The 25,300-nt window shown below is 41.5% G+C and overlaps 1 protein-coding gene across 1 annotated transcript in view; it reads right to left on the bottom strand.

Moving 5' to 3' along the window:
• TNFSF8 (TNF superfamily member 8) overlaps nucleotides 1-16,050 on the bottom strand; it is a 24,243-nt gene extending 8,193 nt beyond the window's left edge. Inside the window, 2 exon segments of the mRNA XM_006917097.2 lie at nucleotides 6,047-6,089; nucleotides 15,564-16,050. Coding sequence (XP_006917159.1) covers nucleotides 6,047-6,089; nucleotides 15,564-15,758 — 238 coding nt within the window. The 5' untranslated portion in view covers nucleotides 15,759-16,050.
• Nucleotides 16,051-25,300: the final 9,250 nt, after the last annotated feature.

Here is a 25,300-nt window from a genome sequence, read left to right as displayed (position 1 = left end):
TCTCTTTTCTCTTTCTTTCCTCTTCCCTTCCTCAAAGTATTTGGAAGATGAGGTTTTTCTATGGATTTGGAGACTTGTGATTTGTATGTGCTAAATTCAAGTATACATTTTAATGTTCCTCAGAGATCTAAATATTCTCTTCCTTTTCCTCTCCTCTTGTCTCCTCCCCACTCCCATCTGCTCCTCCCTCTCCTCTCACCCCTGGGTCTCCTCTCTCCTCTCCCTTCTTCCCTCTTGGCAGGGCGGTGAGGATTAGGTGCAGATCCTTTTGCACTCTGGCTGGCCTCCACAAGACCCTATTCCACCTTATTCTGAGTGGCCCAGTTTCTAGTTTATTTATTTATTTTTTATTTGTAAAGAGATTCCTGATTCCTGTTAGGTCTGCCTTAAGAAAAAGACAGTGAGTTTAAGAGCAGGTTTGGAGTGAGTGTGTTTAAAATAAATGGAGAAGCAAATAGGCTCTCTGAGGCCTATAACTATATGAAAGCAGTTTATTCCCTGAGCAGACGTAACCCTCTCTTGCTGTGGAAAAAAAAAAAATAGCAACAACAACTGGTGGGTTGGGCAATCTGATCGATCCATCTGATAGCAGTGAAGTCTCTTTGCTATTTTCAATCTTTCTAGGGGAGGGGGTTACTGCTCCTCTACCTGCCTCTTCTGCTGCCAGTGTAGAGTCCTGTTGGGACTGTGACCACCTGTATCACATCAGGGATAGCTGGGGAGTAGTGAGTAGCCAGCCTCAGTGGTTTAGTTGTATTGCCTTCAATGGGCAGCTTTTATTGTTTTTTGGGGGGTGGGTTCACTAGGTACAATTAGAGAGCCAACTTTACTTGGTCTCTTTTAATGTCCACATTTTCTTTTTATCAGGGGGACTGGAGAAGAAGGTAATCTGCCAAGCCATGCAAAAACCATAAATGTTTAGAATGGTTAAATGGTCAAAAATCTTAAGATATTTGCTTGATTCCTGGAATGTTATACTTCAAGCAAAGTCGATGCCAGTGTCAGGTCATCTGGCTTGCTCCCATCACTCCTGATATTTTAGAAAACAGGAAATTCCAGTCCCTGAAAGGGAAAGTAAGCTGCTTCAAGTCCCAGGACTGAAACGTAGGTATGATAAAGTTCAACCCAGTTCTCTGCCTTTTATATCTCATCCTCAGCTGGAGACTGAATTCAGGCGAGGGTGGGGGATGCAAGAAAGGGGTTGTCAGGACCCACATATGGTCTATCCACTTTCCTCAGGGCTTCCAGAAACCTCTGGATGTTTGGGGCCACTTGGCATTCACTGGAAAGACAAACCTCTTCTAACTGGCAGGCGTGGGAGGGAAGGAATCATTCCAGGTTTCAGGACTACTAATCTGCAAAGCTAGGCCTTAAATTAAACCTCTTGATCCTCTGTCATGGGCCATTTACGCTCCCTACCACTCCACCTCTCATGCAAACCCACGTGTGTGGTTGCCCTAAAGGTCCTCTCTGCCCCAGAGCTCAGCAAGGAAACAGCCGCCAGAGCAGGTGCTGAGGAAGCCACACAGAGTGTTGGAATCGTTCCTAGCCTTGGAGAACCAGTGGGGCACTGGAAGGAGGCACAGTTGTGTTTTACTGAGCATCTGGCAATAACAATTCTGGTTAAGCAAATGGCCTCCAAGGTGAGTCAGCCTGGGTTTTGAGGTCTCGTCCCAGTCCTTGTTAGCTATACAGTCTTAAGCAAAGTTGTGTTTTACTGAGCATCTGGCAATAACAATTCCGGTTAAGCAAACGGCCTCCAAGGTGGGTCAGCCTTGTTAGCTATACAGTCTTAAGCAGGTCAGTAAGCCTCTCTGTGCTCTGGTTTCCATGCCTAAAAGATAGAGATAATAATTATACTTGGGGCTTTTTTTGAGGACTGTGTGAGTGAGTCAGGAAGCATGGCGCATGGCACATGCCCCATCAATGTTCATTATTTTCACTCTGCCAGATCCTCATTCATATGTAGTGAGAGAATAAAAGAAAAACATTTAAAAGTCATCTATAGAATTCCTCTAGTGTAAGGAAGAACTGTCATTTCGTGGTTGAGATGTTGGGGGACCCGGGAGTAAGACCAAGGTGACCAAAACCTTTCTGCAAAATAAAGTCAGTAGAATTTGAATTTCTGCAGTTTGTGAGAGGAAGTAGTGTGTAGGAAGTAGAGAGGGAGGGGATGAAAATGGGGAGAAGGACATAAAAATTGGTAGTAAAGAGAGTGGGTCAGCATGCAGGGTGGAGAGCTGAGCCCCAGGGCGAACAGCTGTCCCTCAAGAAATTCCATGGCTGGAGTGGCAAAGGCCTTACAGGACAGAGGGGTACGGCACTCAATTTGTATTGTCCTCTGTGATGGAATGCACTGCCTCACTGGCTTCTCCCCATACCCTAAATCCTGCTATAAACTTTACTATACACCAAGTCTGATGCTGTGGAATCTCTGGGGAAATCAAGGCACAGGTGTCTGTATTCTGTGTTTTGGACAAAGAAGCCACAATAACCTGGGCACATGTGAGATTCAAAATGTGATGGAAACGGAAAATTGGAATAAGAGATGCGGAGAAGCAGCACAAGCCTGGCTCTCCCTGCAGCTCATGGGTGCCTCACCGTATGTGAGGTGGGAGAGAACCTTTTCGCTTGGAGATGAAGGAATAGAATGGATCCTGTGTCCGAAGGACATAGGCTCAACCAGGTGGCAGACAAAGGTTGTATTTGCTGTCCCCTTCTACACTCAAAGCGGGTCTGTGCAGGAGTCTTTTTTAACTCCGTTTTCTAGAGGAAAGGAGAAGGATGTGGTGAATCCTCCCAGTGCTCTTCCTGGCCCGCAGTCTCTACCGAACCCCCAGAATGGCCCACGGAGTCCTCTGCAGGATGGAGTGGGCAGGAGGCGGCAGTGTGCTGCTGACCACTGTCCTGGCCAGGAAGAGGAAGCTTGTGTTGGAACCCAGAAATCCTTTCACTATAAAAAAGGCTTAGTTTTCTGTGGTCTCCCTGCAGCTAATTGTCATCCTGTGCTAAGTGACCGCAGTGTTCACACATGACCCTGCTTCCCAGCCTCTGGGTTGCTGCCGGCTTCCCGCTGATGGTGGATAATTTCCATCAGCTGGAGGCAGAGGGCTCCCTGGAAAGCGTCTGGGTTCTGCCCTTGTCCACTCCAGTGACAAACCACATGCCGCCTCTGGAGCTTCCTCCTAGGAGTTTCTGGGAGATGATTACGCTCTGCCCGGAATATTTTGCAATGGCTTTTCAAAAGGGAAAATTTGCAGCTTGTGCCTGTGTAAGAGGGCCTTGTTGGTAGAGGATGTCATGGCTGCAGATGTCCTCAAGCTTATAGTTAGGCTTTTTTTCTTCTCTATTCACATATTAAATGAGAATTAGAGTATCATAAAGTGTCCAAGCGGAAGGACTCTCCAGTTCATTTAGTACCTTGCTGTTATGTTATAGATGAGGCCTCGAGAGGAGGAAAGACTGACCCAGAGAAACAGCCTGCTGGGGTGAAGGTCAGTTCTGGAGCCCAGGGCTCACTCCACGGTAATGTTCTTTCCAGCTTGCCCTCCTACTGTGACTGCACCTTGCCACGTTAAGAGAAGTAGTGCAGACTTGCATTGAAAGCAGGAGAAAACCAGGGACAGCACACAGCAGGTTACTGACATTTATGGCCAAAGTGCATCACACAGGGCGATAGAGAGGACCTCTGGATTCTGGTTCTTGCTCTGCCTTCATCTCCTTGGATGACCTTAGGCAAGTCACCTTGATTGCATGAGCCTCAGCTCCTCATCTGCAAAATGGGACACTAGTCCCCATGTTGCTCGCTCAGGAGATGGAAGCTACTTTCTACCAGAGGGAGGTACAAGAAGGTCTTATCAAAAGTTTTGTAGCCCTAGTGGGGATGATTATTAGCATTTTGTTATCTGGTTGCTGAAAAATTAAGTGGTAAACTGAGGTTGGTTTTGAATTAGTTTAAGTTCTGATATGCACTGCGATGGCTAAGATTAGAAGAGATCTGATAAATAATCTTGTCCATGGCACTCACAATTTTGGATTACACAGACCGAAACAATTTACCACAAAAGGGAGATTCAGTGACCAATACAAAGTGGGCAGCTTTCGGTTTCGCCCATTGTGACCATTAAAACAAAACAAACAACTTAGACCCTGTGCTTCATACTATAAAAGAAAGGACATTTTAACAGTGTAGGAAAGGACATACTCTCAGAAGAAAAAAATGCTGCTTATATTAAAAATAGTTGCATAAAACTGAAAAGAAATCATTTGCTATGGGACAAAGGGGCTACCAGGTCCTTCTTTTTCTGATTACACTCTGGACTGGTGAAAACTATTGCAAGGGCAGAACCACTGGTTAGAGCCTCTGTGCTTGTCAACCAGCCATGGACCTGCTCTCCAGGTGTGGAACTGAGATCCAGCGGGGCAGAGATCACCTTACCTCATCAAAGCTGTTCTTATCATTGAAATCACATTCCTGTTAAAGATTACCTACCCCGCCTCAGAAAATGAAAAGCTCTGATCTTACTTGGGAAATCTGGGTGGATACGGTGGTGGAATGGTTGGAGTGGGGAATTCACTCAGCGCCCCTGGTTTTTTGCAAGGCTCCATGTTCTGATGGCAGAGTCTGTGCTGTTTCCATAAAAGGGGTCGGCAAACTCTGGACTGCGTATCAAAGTCAGACCACCACCTCATTCTGTAAATAAAGCTTCATGGCCCCTTGGCATGCCTGCTCATTTGCACAGAGTCCATGGCTGCTTCTGCACCACAATGGCAAAGCTGACTAGTTGCAACAGAGACCTGATGGCCTGCAAAGCCCCAATTACTTATTATCTGGTCCTTTACAGAAAACATTTGTTTACTTCTGCATTCTACCATGCTTCATTTTATATTAATGTGACTATCTACAGAAATATTATGGGAATTGAGGTTACACGCTAAGTAATTCCAGCCAAGTTCTAATATATAGTTGTTAAAGCTGTAATTATTAGTCTGCCTTGCAGGATCCAGAATGATAGTCTGTTTGGGGCCTTTTGCCCCTACTTTCTAAGTCTCTGGGTGACAGATAGCAGGAGAGGCATGGCTAAGGGTGTCCGAAGGAAACTCTAAGTGTGATGCTGTTGGTGTGAGGGTGTTTCCAGACACTGTGTCCTCTGGCCGCAAGTGTTCTCTGGTGTCTCCACCTGGTACCTTTTCTTTTCCTTTTTTTCCTCTAAGCTGTCTGATTTTCCAGCAGCGCTTGCTATCTAAGTTTAAAGTTTATAGGACTGAGACTGGTTAATGTTCCTGGCAGAAGGGACATTGGATTAGAGATGAGGACATCTGGGTTCTAGGTTTGGCTCTGTATGACCTTGGACACAACATTTCGCTGGATCTTACTTCGCCTCCTTTGTGTAGTGAAAACATTAATCAGATGATCTCAAAGTTTTTCAACTTAACTCTGCACATTAGCCTTCTGGGGCTAGTAGAGACAATGCATTAATTAGTGACTTCAGTGATAAGAAATGAATGTGTGTGTGTGTGTGCGTGTGTGTGTTTTGAGGGGGGGAGAAAATCTCTTTTCACAAATCTTCAACTGCATTATGCGTTTTGGCTGCTATCAGTTATCTGATGATTACTATGTATTGGTCACCATGCCAAGCAATTTATAGAGAGATCTGATTGGCTTCTCCAATACCTTCATGAGGTAGAAATTATTATTCCCATTTCATAGACAAGGAACCGAGGCTCCCAAGGGGTACGTAGAGCCAAGATTCATACCCACATTTGCCTGCTTTGCATCCCTGTTCAGGTCCATGTGACACCCTCTGCCAGAGGTAGAATTTCCCTTAGTGGGAGGGAGGGGGGCTGGTGGGAGACTTGTGGGGATAAGAGTCCAGATCGGAGACTGCTCGGGTGAATCAAAGTGCACTAGCTCTGCCCTGAGAGGCCCCCTCCTGTCTCCATCTACTTTTCTGTTGGGCATTGTCATGATATTTCTGGTTGCTGATCAACTACGATGTGATGTGGATGGTTCACTACACACTTACTCTAAATCCCAAGATCTTACCTCCTTTAAGGGGGAATTTGCCCGGTGGGTCAGGAATGGAGTCCTAGGAGCGAAGAAGAAAAATAACAGTGTAAGAGTGACATTCAATGAAAATGACTTGCCTTTTTCTTTTTCCATTTTGGTTGTCCTCAATGCAGTTTAGAATTCACATACTATCTGACTCTTAAATTTAAAAAAAATTGATTCACTGATTAAGTTAGAATGGGCTTGCTCAATCTTTTGCTTGACAATCTGCCTATAGGAAATGACTTTGAAGATTATTGTCCACATTTCACAGGTGAAGAATCAGGGGCTGAAAAAGGTAAAATGAAAAGTTTATAGCAGCTCAGTGACCAGAATTTGCAATTCAACTCCCAGTCCAGTGCTTTTTTTTTTTTTTTTTTAAATCTCTATATGTGTTATTTTTCCCCTTTGGTCAATGTAAGAAAAATCGAATGTAGTATATAAATATATGTGGTTTTTTTTTCCATCCTTGATTCATCAAACAGTGTAAGTAGGTTGTAAACATACCTGGGAAGGTACATTTCTTTCTCTCCTGTGGTTGGAAATTCTGAATTAATTGAATGTTCTATGCCAAGCAATATGAGGATACCATAAATAATTAAACTGAGTCCCTGCTCTCTGTATTTATTACAAGTTTAAATTTGAATATAATATCTAAATATTTATAAACATGTAACATAAACAAATATATGTTATATATTTATATATTCACTTAATATTTTATATTATTTATTCTGTCATAAACATAAATATACAAAAAATACAAAAATATTTACACAGGTAAGTAAGAAGTCGATAGAAACAGATTGTCTTCTGAAGGGGGGTCCTCCTGGGCTGGGGGATGGGAAGGGATGAAAGGGAGGTCTCATTGAGGTTCACTGAGCAAGTAGGCAACAAAAGCAGGTGGGCACATTTCTTCACCCCTAATGCCTTCTTCAAAGACTAACTTCCCCACACCTGGTCTCTCTCCCTCTTCTCTCACCTCAGCCATGGATACATCCCTCAGGTGTCCTGCTAAGAGGGAATGAAGTATCTTATTCATCTTTCAACCTGTCCAAGTTGGGAATCTTCTGTAGTACATTAGAGTGAAATATTAATAAAGACCTAGAGAGTTATGAACATTTACATGGATGACACTACCTTGCCAACCTCTACTAAAACAAGACGTTACCTATCTTATTTTCTCAGCGCTCAGTACAAGCACCAATGACTGTCTTGAGTTTCCCCTTTATTCTACCATTTCTCTAGGGGCTCTGTCCTTTGCCTTCCACTGATGGCTCTTTCTCTAGTAAATGGATCTCTTCTCCAGCCCAAGTGGGTGCCAGTGAGTCCAGGAATTCTCCTGAAGGCAAAGCCTTGGCATAGCATTGATCTGGAGATGGTGGAAGTCAGTATAAACTTTTGGGTGAACTTGTCTTGGAAGTTCCTTCCCGTTTTGCTCTAATGTTCTATGACTTTATCGCTTTAGCAGAAATCTCTTTACCTATCAATGCTACACATTTGTGGTCTCTCCATTACGCATGCAGTTCATAGGAAAATCCGACATCACAAAACTCCCCTCTGGGTTGCCTCCGTGAGACCACAAACAGCATTTCAAAATTTAATTGACACCTGATCTACAGCCAAACGTGATCATCGATTAGTGTGTTGTTCAAACGTACAAAGGAAAACATCTATGTTAAATGTGGTGCTGAGATCGTTGAATTTGCTGGCTACCCAGGAAAGTATCCAGGTACAGTGAGAGGAATGCTAAAATAGCAAAACCATCAGTGGAGCCATCCCGGAGGCCACTAGCAGCTGGGGAAATACAAGAGAATCATACATTCAGCACATATTGAATGAGCACCTGGTGTGTGCCAGGCCCTATGTTAGGCATTGGAAGACATCTGTGGATTTTTGAGTAGCACGGTTATATGAGATACTATCTGGGAGGAGGACCTAATTCACATGAGGGTCTGCAGAGGCCTCTGTCATTTGAGGGCTTTCTGGTTTCCTAACTTCAAAAACAAAGCATCTTAATACAGGAAAAAGTTGTGTTGATTAAATCTTTACCCAGGGCTCAGGGCATCCAAGACAGAAGTGTGACTATTCCTGTTTCAAAGAGCTCTTCTTTGAAGAGATAAGGTCTCCTAGTTCTTTTGGATGCCCGTGTTAGACGAGATTAAAAAAAAAAAAAAAATCTGAGCCAGAGGGGAACTTAGACATCGTTCAGTCCATCTACAGAACAGGAAACTGGACTCGTGAGTGCAGGCAGATCCTGAACTGAAGTTCTCTGGTGCTCTTTCCACTTCCCTAGTAGAAATGGCTATTTAGTTTCAGAAGCCAAGGACAGGAAAGTTCACTATTCTCTCATCACCCCTCCCATGAGCAATTCTTGCATTTTGAAATAGAAAATCAGGGTATAAAGAGACGATGATTTTTGCAGATTTGCTGAGGACTGTTTATGCCCTAGGTACTATGCTAAGTTGCTATCCATCCACAGAACTCTCTCCAAAATCTTGCCTGGGGATCTGGGTCCTGGCTGGGGAAAGTGAACCATCTTGCTCAGTGACTTGGCATTGAGGTGAAAAGTACATAGTCTTGACACAGACACAAGCAAATGCCCCCTCCCAGGTTGTCATTCTCAGCCAATTGAGTAGCTCAAGAAACTCTTTCTCCATGGTTACTGACCAGCTACACTTCCTTCAGTGTACTTCTTTTGCCTGGGGATCTGGGTCCTGGCTGGGGAAAGTGAACCATCTTGCTCAGTGACTTGGCATTGAGGTGAAAAGTACATAGTCTTGACACAGACACAAGCAAATGCCCCCTCCCAGGTTGTCATTCTCAGCCAATTGAGTAGCTCAAGAAACTCTTTCTCCATGGTTACTGACCAGCTACACTTCCTTCAGTGTAGCTGGTTCAGACTCTACGTCTGTTGGGTGTTTCCAACAATGTTTCTGTGTGAGTGGGGAAGAACCATCACATTTAACCTGCTTATCCCAAGGTGAAATGATCTGATCACAATCCTCTTTCCTGCCTAGGACTCTGTTTTCTTATTTTCTTTAATCGTTGCGATTACAGAGTTAATAATTCTTCCCTCCACTGGGTTGTTGCAGACATAAGATATTATATATAAAGCATTAGCAAGTGCTTGAAAATTGTACCTATTTTGGTTCTCTTGATCCTATCGATATGTTAAATTTGCCTCAATACCTTAAAAGGCTATTTTCTTTCACAGAACAACGCTATGTAGGGATAATCAGCTCTCAAATTTGCTTTGGACCAAAGATGCCCTTTCTGATTGAAAATGGCCAAAAGCAACTAATATTTGGAATATGCTGGGAGAATTTCCTATGCCCTTCCTTGGTGGTCTCACATTGTCTTGTAAGGTGGTCCACAAAGATCTTTGCCAGGAATGACTCTCTTATTTTCAAGTCGACATGATTAAGCATTTAATGAGGGTGCTTAATTCTCTGGGGCTAAATGCTTTGTGTGCATTATTTAATTTGGTCTTTACCTTAAGAGTTAGTGATTGACTAAGACTTACAGAAGTGACAATGATTACAGAAAGTCCCACAGATGGTAAATAGCAGAGAAAAGATTCAAACTCAGGTGTGTTGACTCGGAAGGCATGCCACGTTGCCTCTCTGAAGCTGTGGCAGAAAATTCTCCTGAGACTTTGAGAAAGTGGATGGTGGTCATAGAAAATTCCCAGAAGGAAGACATTTTTTTATTGGCAGCCTTCATCTTGGTATGGTTAGTGAAAAAGGGAATTGGAATAGAGTGGCTTAAAGAAGTGCTTCTTCCACTGGGGGTCTTCTTAAAATGCTAATCTTGATTAAGTAGATTTGGGATGGATCCTTAAGTTTTGCATTTCTAATGAGCATCCAGATGATGCCAGTGCTGCCGGGTCACTGACCACACTTTGAATAGCAAGGCCTTAAAGACATTACTCAATAGGCAATCAAAACACCTGAGGTCTTCTTTCACCAAAGAATGGGGAATGTCGAGCTGAGCTCATATATGGGTTTAGGACAATTTCCTAGTTTGCTGACAGATGTGGTAATCTATCTTCTCGCGTTTCTCTATCACCCAGCTCTACTTCTTGCTGCTCTCCTGTGCTGTCGAGACTGTCTACTGTTCTGGCTCTGCTATTCCTCTTTACACCTGGGCTTGCCTTCCTCTGGAATGTGCCTCTGCTCACTCTTTTGCTTCACCTGAATACCCTGCCCCAATTCTTCCTGCCACCATCCTTCCAATGGAGACATCATCTCCATTGAAGTATACCAGCTAATGAATGCAGAAGGAATAGCAATCATTATTCTTCTACCTTCAGTTTATTAGCTGATTTAGACAAGGGCCATCAGAAAGTGTTAAAACCTCTGAGTGAAGAATATATATGTACATGTCTAAAGAGTATTACCCCATAGATTACTTATAAATAAGAAAGAAAAAAGTATTTTACAAAAGAGATGGTTGGTGGCCACCACCTGAAAGTGACTAAACATCATCACCATAATGGGACAACCTAACATATGCCTCTAGTTGAGCTACAATAAGAAGTATATAACATTATCTAAGTACTATTCTTACAAAAAATGTTTCATCTGCATATAATCATGAGTGAACACTACAGCAAATCCAAAAAAATGAACTATTTTATACCAAAACTAGTCTGAACCCTTTGAACATCGATGTCATGAAAAATAAATGAAGGGCATAGAAGATTCATTCCTCGCTGCTTCTCAAACTTTAACATGCATATAGATCACCTGGAGACCTTGTGAAAATGCAGATTTTGATGCAGTAGGTTTAGAATAGGGCCCGAGATTCTGCATTCTAACAAGCTCTCAGGACCACCCTTTAAATAGCAATATTCTAAATTAAAAAAGACATAACCAAATGCAGTATGTGACCTGAGAGTGGATTCTGGATGCTCAAATAAAACAAGGCATAACAGATGTAGAAGATATTTTTGGACAGGTGGGGAAATGAAAATATGGACTGTGTATTATTATTAGATAATGTTATTGAGTTAACTAATTCTCTTGGCTGTGATAATATCATTGCAGTAAGTAGGAGATGGAGGCTGAAATATACGTAGATGAAAGGTCATGCTGTCTACAACTTACTTTCATATATATAGAAGGAGCACAAATACAGCAAATATATTAACACAGCAAATTTAGGTGAAATGTTACATGAGTCTTGCTATTCTGTTTCACTGCAGGTTTGAAAAATGTTCAGAATAAAACGTTGGGTATAACATGATCCTTCTAATTCCTGGGGGAGACTCAGCTTCTATCCTAGCTCTTCTACAAACCACTCCCTCACTCCAAGTAGAGACTGTCGACCTTTCCTCTGGTTTATGACATTCTGTGCCATTCTACTCTAAATTCAAGCTCTTGGGTATTTGGCTTCATCTCCCTAATCTATAGAATTCTCAGAAGACAGAAATCCTGCCCTGTTCACTTGATCCTCCCGTCACAGCCCAGCATAAAGCTTGATCCTGAGATTTTCAGAGAATTTTTTGACGGATAAATTGAATGCATTGAAGAGAGTAACTTGAGTAGGAGGCATCACAGGGCATTTCATCTCACTCCTATATTTTATCTGAACTTAAAAGCAAGCTACCACCACCACCAATCATTACCTCTGAAAAGGCACTCAGCTCCACTCTTGGCAAGGAGGTAGAGTGGTACTATAAGAACATATTACTTTAAACAAGGAATTTTCTTGGCTTATAAAGAGAAAGGAGACAGCTGCTTTCTCTTTCTAGAAAGAGTCTCCTTGAAAACCTAAGCATCCTGAGCCTCTTTGCTTTGTTCTAACCTTTTGAATGTAAATGGATATTTTCAGGGGCTGGATAAACCCTGTCTCCAGGTTTATAACAGATAGATGTCTCTAAGACTCAAGACCTCAGAGCCCCTTGAAATGTAAACACTTCTGGCGGTCAGCCTTAAAGCCTTCTCTTTATCTGACCCTTTGTTTCTGGAGGAGATAAAAGAAATTTTATTGTTTTTTCTTTTGCTTTGCTGTATAAATTGTGTGAAATTTCATCCTGACATATACGTGTGCACTCCATTGTGCTTGCCTAATAATAAATCAATCGTCTTTCTTTCCATATTGAGGCAAAGAGGTGTCTCTTTCTTGGTAGTACTTTTACTTTCTCAAGAGTATCGGGGTACAATCTCTTTGGAAGCTGAGTGACGATATTTCTTGAAGTGAAAACTTCACATTCTATTCCCATAACTAGGAATTTATCCCACTGATATATACTCGCAGATGTGCACAGTGAGCAAAATTCTAGAGAAAAATATAAGTGTCCTTCACTAGGCACAGGTAAAATAAGTTATGAAGCAGTAATACCTTAAAATACATATGTGACTCGTCAAAAGAATGAGGTGGATTTCCATGTACTGACAAAGAAGGGACTCTATGATATACTGTCAAGTTATCAAAGTAAAGTGCAAAATGTCGAGTTTACTATAATAATGTGTGTATTATATATTTGGAGATACACAGATTTTTTTTGGAAGGACAAGGAAGAATCTATTATCTCAGGAAAGAGGGATTAGTGGCTGTCTGGGGAGAGTGTAAGAGATTTTTAATTTTCTTTTTTTCTTGTTTCCTGTTTTCTTTCCTTCAATCATGTGAATATAATGTTCTATAACAAGTATACTGGTTTAAATGTAAATGAAACAAAGTTCAACAACCACAGAGACTGAGACATTAGAGACAACTTAGAGACATTAGAGACTTAGAGACAACTGTTGCATACACTAGATGCTCAATAAATATTTGAGGCTGAAACCTAAATTCCTTCTTTGTCTCACCCAAGGAATTTGACCCTGGAGTTATTTGATCTTCAGGCCCAATTTTAATGCAACCTTTGTTGATTTTTGTGTATGCCCTGCATCTTCGTGTCGCCATCCCTTTGCTCATGCTGTTCTGTTGGCCAGGAGCGCCCTCGCCTCTGATCTCCCTTCTCCACCTGTTTGAAATGATACACATTTCTCAAGCCAACCTGAAATTCCACTCTCCAGTGAACTTTTCCTTAGACCTGCCTAGGGAAATGTTCTATCTCTTAAACCTGGGGTCACATGGTAGCCCTACCTTCAGTCACTTATATATATATTATGACTTACCTCGTTTTAATTTTATCTGCACATGTGCCTTTTTACCTACAACTGTGCCTTCTTAGGCCAGTAAAACCATTCTCAGGGTTCTCCGCCCCTGCCCCTATCTAACCATACATGTTGAGTGTGCTATGTGGCCATCAACCCATTCCATTTTTAATAACTGGGATGTGAGTTTATGTTCCTTGGGTATCTCCCATTGATTTCTTTACCAGAGTCCTGTTAGAGTCTCTTTATTTGTCTAAGTTCTACCTATACTCCAGTCAGCCTGCATCCCCTCTTCTTGCAGGAAGCCTTCCCTCATAGCTTGAACTCAAGGGGATAACTCTTCTTATCACTTATAGTAGTTAATATCCGAACAATTTATTGGAAATGATATGTGTAAAACGTGAAACACTTAAGATCACAGTGCTTTTAAGTAAGCAACTGGTATTTCTCAGTCTAAGAAATCACAATACTCCACACTGTATAATCATTCTGTGAATCTTTTCACATCCAAACATAAGTGCTAAGTCAAGGAAATGGATGCACAAGAGGATAAGGCTCTAGAGAGGAGATTGGGAACAAAGTTTCTTAGTGCTTCTGTGGCTATCTGAATTGGAAAGGGGAACGCTGTGCTCGTTAAACCAGCAGTACTGACTTTACCGCTTTTCCAGGATGACTTAGTTCAAACTTTGTCTCCTTTCTTTTCTTGATTTTCCACATTTACAAAAAAATGAAGCAGAAAGATCCACTTTGGTTCCTTCATGAAAAGAATCAATTTGACTAAAATTGGGATTTGGATAAGAACCACTCTGGATCTCTCTCTAGCTTTGTATGTCACCATCACCCTGCCCCACCCCCAACATCTCTCTCTTTCTCTCTCTCTTTCTTTCCTCCCCCACCTCCTTCTCCTCCATCTCCTCCTCCTCTCTCTCTCTCTCTCTCTCTCTGTCTCTCTCTCTCTCTCTCTCTCTCTCTCTCTCCCCTTCTGGTTGCAATCTTTGACTAAAAACCTTCTTAAAGGCCAATTTGATATGCTTTCTTTGGCCATTGCTAAAAAATTATGCACCTCTAGTTTACATCAAATTGGAATTACAGAGATGATAAAGCCTCTACAATTTTAGGGTCAAAAAGACCCTAAAATGCTTTCAGGAGTATTATTCTTAGTAGGTATAGATAAGGCCATTAAATTATGAGTTTTATAAATTCTATCTAAATTAAACATTCACAATTGTTTTCTTTCACTTTTATGGAGATATGAACCTAAAAGCTTCATTTAAATTTCAAACTTTGAGGACGTTGAGAAAAGATACCAAAGCCTTTTAAAGCCTGATTCTTTTTAGTAATCTATAAGTTATAGAGCATTCAGCCTAAGACAGCTGAAGGAAAACCAGGACAGAGTCTGTAGGATTGTTAATACCATGAAAAATGGAAGCTATGAAGAAATAAACAGAAACGTGCTCACTTTGGCAGGGTGGGAAGGGGGTACAGTTCTTAAACTAAGAAAATTAATAAAAACTTTACAAAAAAATGCATGAGCAATATATACTCTCAGTACAGTAATTTCGATAATACATTCTGGTGGATTCTCTGTAAACACCAATTTCCTAAAATATGAAGAAGCTTCCTCCTTCATCTCTTCTGTTTTTACGACTGATCTTACCATTTATTTCAAATAGTAAATCTCCTGAGACAGTTTGACTCCACAGTGCATCCCCATAATTGCTTGTAGGTTTAGTATTCTGAACAGTCTTAGAGACTAGGTGTTAAAAACATCTCTATGTTCTTCTGCCTCTGTGCTCTGTTTTTTGTGACATCCTAACCTCTTCAAAGCAGTGACTCAGGAGGAAGCTTTCAATTTGTTTTGCGGGCTTTAACGCTGAAATGCCCAAAGCCTTGAGCAGCCCTGGTCTTCTCTCTTGCCTCCTTCCCTTCCAGATCTTGTCCTCTGAAATTTAGCTCCATGTTTAAAAAGCTCTTGACAATGGCTGAGGGCCTCAGAAGTCTCAGGAACATTTGGACTGAGACTATAGAACCTTGGAATTTGGTCTGAAGATCTCGAAGATGTGATAACAAGTTGTGCGAATATGTTACCAGGGTTCCTTCTTGCTTCCTCCCTGATACCAGCCTCTGGCTCAGCAAGATTCAAATCTTAATTTCTCAAAGCTAATAGCTCTTCTGCCCTCTTTTGGCTCATGTCAATCTGGAAAGTTTTGAGAGGATGGCTCAACAAATTTTTCTCTCAAAAGGCCAAAATATTTCAGAGAGTTAAGTTCTCGTTTCTTTTCTCTCTTTCTCTACATGATATATGTATTTTTCCCCCTCTCGATTAATTTATTAGTTTATCTCCAAGGCTCTCTCTCTGGGGAAAACCGAACATAAATCAGAAAAGCAAAAAAGAGAAGTCCACTTACCGTCTTCTGAACTACCAACACCATAATGGTTGCCACGGCAAAGACGAGACACAGAGCCAGTGTGACCGTGGTAAAATAGAAGTAACTGCGGCTAGTGGTCCCCAAGTGGCTGGCAACAGAGCCAGCTGGCACATGCATGGCTGCGTCTTGAGCAGGGGCCACTTGGTTGAGTGTTTGCTGCAGCCGTGGGTCCATTCTTATATAGTCTTCCCCGCATCACACCTTATCTCTCCTCATCTGATTCGGTTCTGGGCCCATCTCGGTTCCAAGAAGGATTCTCCCCTGCATCCTGGATCATGTGACTTGGAAAAAAACCTTCACGGGCTGCCTTGCGAAGAAACTCTTCTCTGGGGGCGTGAGGTGAAAGGCAGCAGCAAGGGTGGGGGAGAGGCTCATTTTTCATCTCCTGGGATTAATTTGAGGGCAGAAAAACTGTAGCTACAGAGAAGGTGGCTGATGTCAGAGGGCGAGTAGGAAAATGACAGTTCCCTATTCTGGGGTGTGTGTGTGTGTGTGTGTGTGTGTGTGTCTTTGTGTGTGTGTGTGTGTGTGCGCGCGCGCGCACATGCACAGAGTGACTTCTGTTTCATTTAGACTCAGCCACAAAACGCCTTCCTGCTCGAGAAGCTGCACATTGTCTTCAGGGAGGCCTGTGGCTCAGAAGACCATGTTGGAAAATCTCTCTCTGTTGGGGGCCTTGGGGAGGCTGTGTTCCTTGGATTGTAGTAGAATGACTCAAAATGGGTCGGTCTGACAATATCAGCTCCTGCTAAAATCTGGAATGCTACCAGATATATGAGAAGAAAGAGCCCACGAATGTAGAGATTTATCCAAACGGGAATAAGCTCATGGCAGCATGAAATTTGGGGACAGGTGCAAAGAGACTGTTTCAGGGCAGGATTCTGGAAACCCTGATTTTTTTAACAAAAAATTTCCGCAGAGTGTATCAGGATCTTTTAAACTTGCAGATAAACCTGGGCCATAAAACTCACAGAAAGGGGAAGGAATTGTCAGTGAGGGTGGGGGCGGGGAAGTGGTCCGGTATAGAATGTGGGGAGAGGGTGTGCTCTGTTTGGTGCATGCACATGCTGCATGTGGGTAGTTGCTGTGTAGAAAGTGTATGTGATGCATGTGTGGTGTGCAACGTGTGTCGTATGTATACGTATGTGTTGTGCGTTGTGTGTTGTGTGTGTATGCGTGTGACTATTACAGTTGAACCTCTACTGTTTCAGGCACAGGGCTAGGAGCTTTAACATTGCCTTATTCTACCCTTGCCTTTGCCGTCTGAGGCAGGTAATAGTTCTTTTTTCCGGATGGGGAAACTGAAGATCATAAAGAATGAAAACTGTCTTAGGCAAAGTCACAAATGTCGACCAATGAGATAATTGGGTACAAAGCCATACCTGGCTGGCTCCCAAGCCCATGCTAAATCATTCATCCATCACTGGGCCTGAAGGCCGAAACCTGAAGTCCAGTCTCAACCCTGCACCTTACTAACTTTGAGTCCTTGTGCAAATCCTTATGGCTTTCCCTTTTCCCCATCTGCATCGACAGCCACCATGAAGATCAAATGGGATAATGATGTAAGAGCACTCCGTGAATGGGAACAGACTTGGCAGTGGTGTTGGGCCATTCCCGTTAAACGTCTGAAGTGGTCCCCAGGGCCCAGTCTGGAATTTAGACAGATTCAACAAATAGATTCTCTGGCGTACAGAGCTGGTTACATTTGTGCTTACTAATGGTCTCCATTTCAAAATGCCATTCGAAATGTGAATCACTGCAGAGCTGGTGGCTCCGGATGTAGCTCTTTGAAAACTCATTTGGATATACCCAATTCTCTATAGCACCCCTCCCCTTCCTGCTCACCTTTTGGCTGTGGCATATCTCTGAGAGCCAGCAGAAACTCCAAATCCTCCTAAGAAAATATCTTGTGTCCAAAGCCAAGCTTGGATTATTACCACTGCTGCCCCTGCTTAGAACCCAAACTACTGAGCATCAGCTGAGTTAAGTCAGGCTCTAGATGCTGCTGGTCTGGATATTCCTTCCAGGTGAATCCATAAAATCATAAATCCTAGATGTGGAAGAGTCATCAACAAAACATTTATATTTTGGGGGGCACTCTATAGAGTGGTAGACTGTATACCTATTTTACAGTCAAGGAAGCTGAGACCTCTCAATCCCAAGTTGAGATTCTGTGCCCCCCCCACCACCAGTTTTGAAAAATAATTGATATATATCACTGTATAAGTTTAAGGTGTATAGTATGATTTTTTTTTGATATGATGATTACCACAGTAGGTTCAGCTAACATCGGCACTTGGTTTTGGAAGAAGCGGGTACACGCACTCATTTGGTCTCATAATTAAGGTGGGAATTAAGCAAGCCAGTGTTTTTTTGGCGTGTGTACCTGGCTGGTTTGGGGAGAAGGCTGTGTCCTGCGGTGGCCACGGGCAGTGAGTGGGTAGTAGGGGGCTCTGTAATCTGCCCAGAGCTGCTGAGAACAGGCTGCTCCCTCGGCCTCTCTCTTCAGTCTCTTTGATGAAAGTGGAAAACTTCTGATTGTTGAATGGAAGCTGTGGGTGTTGAAAGAGGCTTTGCTTGAAGTGCAGGTCTTCCTGAAGGCCCGTGGGGCTGAGAAGGCAGTGGAAAAAAATGTTTGTCTTACAGTTATCCGTTTTGCATACAGTACAATGTTCTGGGAGGGAAGGCTGACACGGGGGAAAAATCAACCTTTGTGTTTACTCAGAACCTTCTGAGCAGTTGAGATTTTCATATTAGTTTGCTTTCCTAGCAGCTTGTGAACCTGATTTCATTTCTCTCCCTGTGACACTCCTCTACTCACAAGACTTCGATGGTTACCTAATTCCCACCCCCACTGGTCTAAACTTCTCCCTGCTTCCTACTTCCAGAAGCTAGTCTGGCCAACCTAGTGGCCCCATCCATTGTGCTAACTGCCTTCTTTCTCTTTTCTATTCAGCCACCCAATGTACAAACAGAAAGAGCCATCACAAAATTTCCTGGTAAGTGATTTTCAAATCCTTTCCGGAAATGAGGTTGTTGTGCAGGGAGTAAAACGTGTAAGAAAGCAGAGCTCCCTTGGCAGAAGCAGACAGGACAAGAAGAAGGGTTGAACCCAGAATGCTCATTTTACTTTTGAATGGCCTGGGGTCTCTCCAAGATGGGACACAATTTGGAAACTTGGGATTTAGCTCAAAACCTTCATTGCTCAACTCAGAAAACTGAGATAAAGGAATGGAAATGGCTTGTGGGAGTTCACATGGGGAAGGTAGAAACAAGCTTGGAGTCTCCTGTGCTCATTCTCATCCCTCCTCTGCTAATATTCCAGGCATGCCCAGGCCTTTTTTTCCACATTTTACTCACTGTTCCATTGCTTTAGGTCCTTCTTGTCCACCCTTCCCCAGGACCCTGCCAGCCTGCCTCACCTTCTCCAGGAAAGCCCATTCAGATTGCTCAAGTCCACTGACATCCTTTCTCCAGAGGTCTCGATCTCTATGCCACCTAACATCGCATCTAATTGTCTACTAATTGTCTTGACATATGACTGTCAAGTATGTGAACATATGTGAGTTTTGCCTTCCCCATAAGACCGAGAGGCCCTGAGGGCAGTCTTCGCCTTCCCAGTCTTCTTCTGATTCCTTGCATTCCACCCTGCATTACTTGGAGCTGGGCCTAGGTTTGATCAACCCTCAGTCAATGCTTGTGTTGACTTTGCGTTTATGAAAAAAAGAAAGTTCTAGAAGGTTGACTTATACAAAGGAATTCCATGACACATTTGCCTCTTCTCAACTGTTCCCCATTTCCCTGTCCAGATGGCTCACCTGGCTAGCTGCCTATCAGCCTTTATAGTCCAGTGTGACCCCATGAGACTGACCACTAGCCTTCTTTCAGGCTATAATTAGTAGTGAGTTATGGCTGAAGCATCTGAAACTCAGTAGGCAAGCAGAACTAATTTCTTATCCCTTCATGAAGGACCCTCATCTTCAAAAAGAACAACCAGCTCTAGACCCCCTCCCCATACCCCACCATTGCTTCCCCATAGAAGCGACTATGAAATCTCTATCATGTAGACTAGTGGCTCCTAAAGTTTGGTCCCTGGACCAACAGTAGCAGAACTTCGTGGCACTGTAAATCCTTGGGCTCCACTCTAGACCTATTGAATCAAAACTAAGGCTGGGGTCCAGCAATTTGTGTTTTAACAAGCAACTGAGGGAGTTCTGATTCCTGAAGACATTTGCAAATCACAGGTTTAAAGGAAACAACCTAAGTTTCAGAACAAACCTCGAAGGGATTATCTGGTCCAGACTGTGACCTTTGGGCAGGTGAACTCCTATCCCCATGTTGTAGATGAGAAATTTTTGTCCAGGGTCGTGTAGCTGGGGAATGTTGGCATAAAGACTCGTTTTTCTGCCCTTTTATTGAGTCTCCTTTCTAACTTCAAATAGGGCTGTAGGCTCTAAAAATACTATTGCTTATGCAGATGGAGATATATTTGTAATATTTATCTAAAGTTCTCTTGTGGTGTCACCTGTTAGAATGGCTATAATCAACAGGACAGGTAATAACAAATGCTGGAGAGGATGCAGAGAAAAAGGAACACTCACACACTGCTGATGGGACTGCAAATTGGTACAATCACTATGGAAAACAGTATAGAGTTTCCTCAAAAAACTAAGAGTTGATCCAGCAATCCTTCTACTGGATATTTACCCCAAAGACTTAAAAACATATCCCAAAAGATATTTGCACACCGATGTTCATAGCAGCATTATTCATAGTGGCCAGGACATGGAAGCAACCAAAGTGTCCTACGATAGATGATTGGCTAAAGAAGCTGTGGTACATATATACAATGGAATATTACTCAGCCATAAGAAGAGATGAAATACAGCCATTTGCGACAACATGGATGGAACTCGAGATAATCATGCTAAACGAAATAAGCCAGACAGAAAAAGTTGAAAATCACATGATATCACTTATATGTGGGATATACACCTAAAAGCAACAAACAAACAGGACAAACAAACAGAGACTCATGAACATGGACTATAGACTAGTGGTTACCAGAGGGTATAGGATGGGAGAGAAAGGGGGAGGTAGATGGGGCAAAGGGGGTCAAATATATGTTAGCTGAAGAAAAGTGGACTTTGGGTGGTAAGCACACAATAGAATATACAGATGTCAAATTATAATGTACACCCGAAAATTATATAATTGCATTAACCAATGTTACCCCAATAAACTTAATTAAAAAAAATAAAGTTCTCTTGTGGTGATCACTGTATGTGGTAGAAAGAAATATTTTAAAAACTATTGGTATATGCAAGACAAGGACAAACTCCCCCTAGGGTATTTTCAAGCAATAAAACATGCAATAAAACTGCCTACTGTGGAGGAAAGGTCCTGCCCCATTAACTGACATTAACTGAAGAGCCTTCTGTTTTACTGGGACTAACTTGAACAGATTGGACAAAGTAACAGACACTTCACTGAGAGGATGCCATGAAGACAAATACAGTACAGGGAAGATTTAGAGCAGGGTCAGCAAACTATGGTCATGGACCAAATCTGGCCTGCCACCTATTTTATAAATAAAGTTTTATTGAAACATAGTCATGTCCCTTCATTTATATACTATCTATCGTTGAGTTTGCACTATGACAGCACAGTTAAGACAGAGACCTCATGGCCCACAAGGTCTAAAATACTATTATTTAGCCTTTTACAGAAAAAGTTTGCCCACTTCTGGTTTAGAGTATTAAAATGAACTCACATCGAGATAACCAAAGCAGGCATTTGGAAAAAAGAAGAGAAATGTGTTTCTTAAGAGCCCTCTATAAAATCTTCACTTATGTTTACACTGCTAACTCATGTGAGGAGATTTTCATCCGAGATTCACTAATTGCAGAGGAGCTAGACGTCCCGATAGGTACGTGACAAAAGTATACTGCTAAAGAGGACATAGGTGTTACAGAAGACCTCTGGGAAATATATAGACAGGTATACTTTCAGTATGGGATATATGTGTTTGTGTTGATAAATAATATACAGGTACATATATATGAATATATATACATATACATGATATGCATATCCAAATATACACATACATACATACACACATACTTACATAAAAAAGTTATTCCTGCCTAATTTAAAAATATTTTGAGGCATAGATATATAAGATCTGAAGCCACTAAAACAAAACAAAAAGTAGGAGCCATGGTAGCAAAGTAGAGGGAAACTGAATGGATTAAGAAATCCTGGCTAATGACAGTTTCAGCAGTTGAGCACAATATGTGTACCTCTAAGCTTCCTAGTAACTAAGGCAAAAAAGAAAACACATTGGGTTGCATAACTCTCTTTGATCATGAAAAGCAGATGAGTTCAAAAAGAGAAATGGACCCTTTGCTGATTGTATAGGTGCTTTGAAATATATAACATATTCTGAAATGGTAGATGATTGTAATCTATGAATTTAAAGCATGCCATAGTAATGCATTAGGATAAGAGTTAATCTTAAGAAGTGACAATACCAAAAGATTTAAAAAGAAATGTAGTTTTATGATTTTCAGTGATCCAGACCAAATGATAAACAAGTACTAGGGAAGTGGGAGATTCAAGGAAAAACAACAACAACAACAACAGAATATCACTTTCCTGGCCTCTATGGGCATCCAGTAGAGTTGAAGGACTAGAAAACTCATAAGTCAGATGGTCCTTAAGAATTTCCTTGTCATTTATAGAAGGGAGATGAGTCTACACTTTTTGCAAAGCTGAGGTAAGGTCCTTTCATATCGATAAAAAATAGATAAAGAAAGACTCAGGATGATGTGTGTGTTTGTTGGGCATTTGAGAGCTTACTCTTGCTGGGCACTGTCAATACAACAATGAACACAACAGACATCATTCCTACCTTCATGAAGCTGATGACTGGGTAAGTGAAGTGGGTGATTGAAAAAGTAATTATAACAATATGCTGGATATTAATAACGGATGATTCAGGACATTACATGTATGCAGTGGGAAAACTCGAGCTCATCTGTCATTTTCTAGGGGGCTTCCTTGAGGTGAAATCTTTGACTTCTACTCTAGGTTTAGTAAAAATCCACCCAAACTCTAGTGGGTTGTTTCACTCCTTCCCCCTTCCATTTTATAATCTTGCAGCATCTCCTTTTGCCTGTGGTATCTGGTCAAATTTCCTTGTACATCCTTCCTGGTCTTCCCCTAAGCTTCTTTTTTCAGCCTCTGACCTCATAAAATCCTCTCTCCACTCTAGGTGCACTGTTTATTCAGAATCTCTCCCCTCCTAATCCTTTACCTGACTCCGTTTTTTTTTTTTTTTTTTTTGCACAGGCAGTACCCTCATCGCACCATCAAATGCCTTTTCTTACAGCTCTTGGTCTGTAATTCAACATTTTTGGTAATTCAACCAAAAAAAAATGTCGAAGTACCAAGGTTGAAATACCAACCTTGGTACTTCGACATTTTTTTTAAAGTTGCTGTGCAAATGTTGTTTCTACTCTGAGCTTCTACTCCCAACTTCCAGTAAGAAATACATTTCTCTTTTCTCTGCAGGTTTTCATAGCATACTTCTACCTCCAGTCAATAATAATGAGGGCAATAATAATTATTTTATGATTACAACCATCACCTTTATTTAGTGAGCTCATATTGTATGCCAAGCACATTACATTCATCATTTCACTTACTTTTTATAGTTATCCCATGAGTGCTATTATTCTCATTTGGCAGATAAGGAACTTGAGGCTTGAAGCTGACACAGATCTGCCTAAATGCAGAGCAAGTTGCTGTAACCACTATGCAATTATATTACCTGGATTCTAGGAGGCTACCTAGGGCTCTATCTCCCCAACTATGCTGTAAGAAACTTGAGAACACAACATGTCCCTGGGATAAATGACTTGCATGTATCCACACCTAGCAGGCTCTCTATAAATGTTTAAACTGTACTTTTACCTAATAAATCTATTTAAATACATATATTAAGAAAAACACAATTTTAAAAAGATACTCCTTCCCTTTTAAATTTTCATAAATAAGATCTAAAACATGAGCCTGTCCCAGAAAACAGATCCCAGATCTGGTCCTCTCCCTGACTCCCTCCCTCTTGCTGCCTTTCCAACCTCCAAATTCCTTGCCTCTAAGTATATGGACACACATGTCTTGAAATAGAAGTGAATAAAAATTGTGACACATAGATATCTAAGGAAATTGGTGTTTTCTTAGAATGGTGTCGGAAAATTAATTGGTGGGCAAAGAATTAGATAAACAACTGTTATCTGGAGAAAAAGAGTGGAGGGAGAGAAATCGAATGGCTCATTTCTCTGATTGTGCTAGATTTTTGGACTGTAATGAGGGTGGAGTTTGACACTAAAAGTTGTCCTAAAGTGTTGTTTCCTCACGTTAGCAAAATAAGGAAGTGATATTTTTTTTTCTCTTTAAAGTGGGCTTTTTTTTTTTTTCAATTTCTATGAAATTTGAAGCTCGATGGGTCTTGGTTTTGAAGTAAAACTTGGTTTATCCCTGGAATAAACTATTTCAAGTTGAACAGGTGCCGTAGCTATGCAATGCCACATGTTTTCAGTTGCGAAGGGACAAGTAAAGGAAGAAACATGTGAATCACAAGAATGCATCAATTCATTTTTCGTAGTTATTATTTTTACTGAGAAACAGAATGAAAAAGTCCCAACCTAACTTTGCTTTCTTAACATCAAACTTTCGGCTGTGCAAACAGAGCGGGGCTTAGCTGACTGAAAATGCTGAAATGTGAAAGTCTGTACAGGGAATACTCAAATAATCAAGGGAATACACAAAAGATGCTAAAAAATGGAAAAATGTGTAGTGGAGCATATCTTCGGGAAATTCTCAGTAAAGCTTCAATAGTAACCCCTTATCCACAGGGATACATTCCAAGATCCCCTGTAGATACCTGAAACCATGAATAGTACCAAACTCTATATATTCTATATTTTTTCCTATACATTCATACTTATGAGAAAGTTTAACTTATAAATTAGCCACAGTAGGAGATCAACAATAACTAATAATAAGATAGAACAATTATAACAATATACTGTAATTCTCTCTCAAAATTTCTATTATACTATACTTACTCTTCTTCTTGTGATAATGGGAGATGATACAATGCGTAAGTGATGAGATGAAGTGAGGTGAATGACGTAGGTATTGTGACATAGTGTTAGGCTACTACTGACCTGACCATGCATCAGATCAGAAGGAGGATCATTGAGCCATGACCATGTTGATTGTCAGATGTCAAAAACAGATGATGTCGATGGATGGGGAAATTTAATCTAATTTTTGAATCACTGTTGACCACATATAATTGAAAGTATAAAAAAGCACAACTGTGGATAGGGGGAGAATTATTGTAGAGAAGAGTGTGGATGTTTGAAGAAGGGTTCAGAGAAGTGACCTGGATATACAGACCTGATTTCAAACCCTCTCCCCCTTCTTTCTACTCTGAACTAACATTTATTGAGAATCCACAGTAAGATAGGTGTTTGTAACCTTTGGGAAGGGGGCCTACTTAGTTACCCTATGTCTCCGTTGTTTTCATTGGTAATGTGACAACAATCATTTCCACTTTTAGGGTGGTGAAAAGATTGACAGTGTGTTTAAAACACCTTAGAACAGCTCCTGGTAAATAGTGGGCACTTGGTTTACATTTG

Source organism: Pteropus alecto, unplaced genomic scaffold (assembly GCF_000325575.1).
Source record: "Pteropus alecto unplaced genomic scaffold, ASM32557v1 scaffold226, whole genome shotgun sequence".
Classification (NCBI taxonomy): domain Eukaryota; kingdom Metazoa; phylum Chordata; class Mammalia; order Chiroptera; family Pteropodidae; genus Pteropus; species Pteropus alecto.
This window is presented reverse-complemented; position numbering and strand designations above follow the sequence as displayed.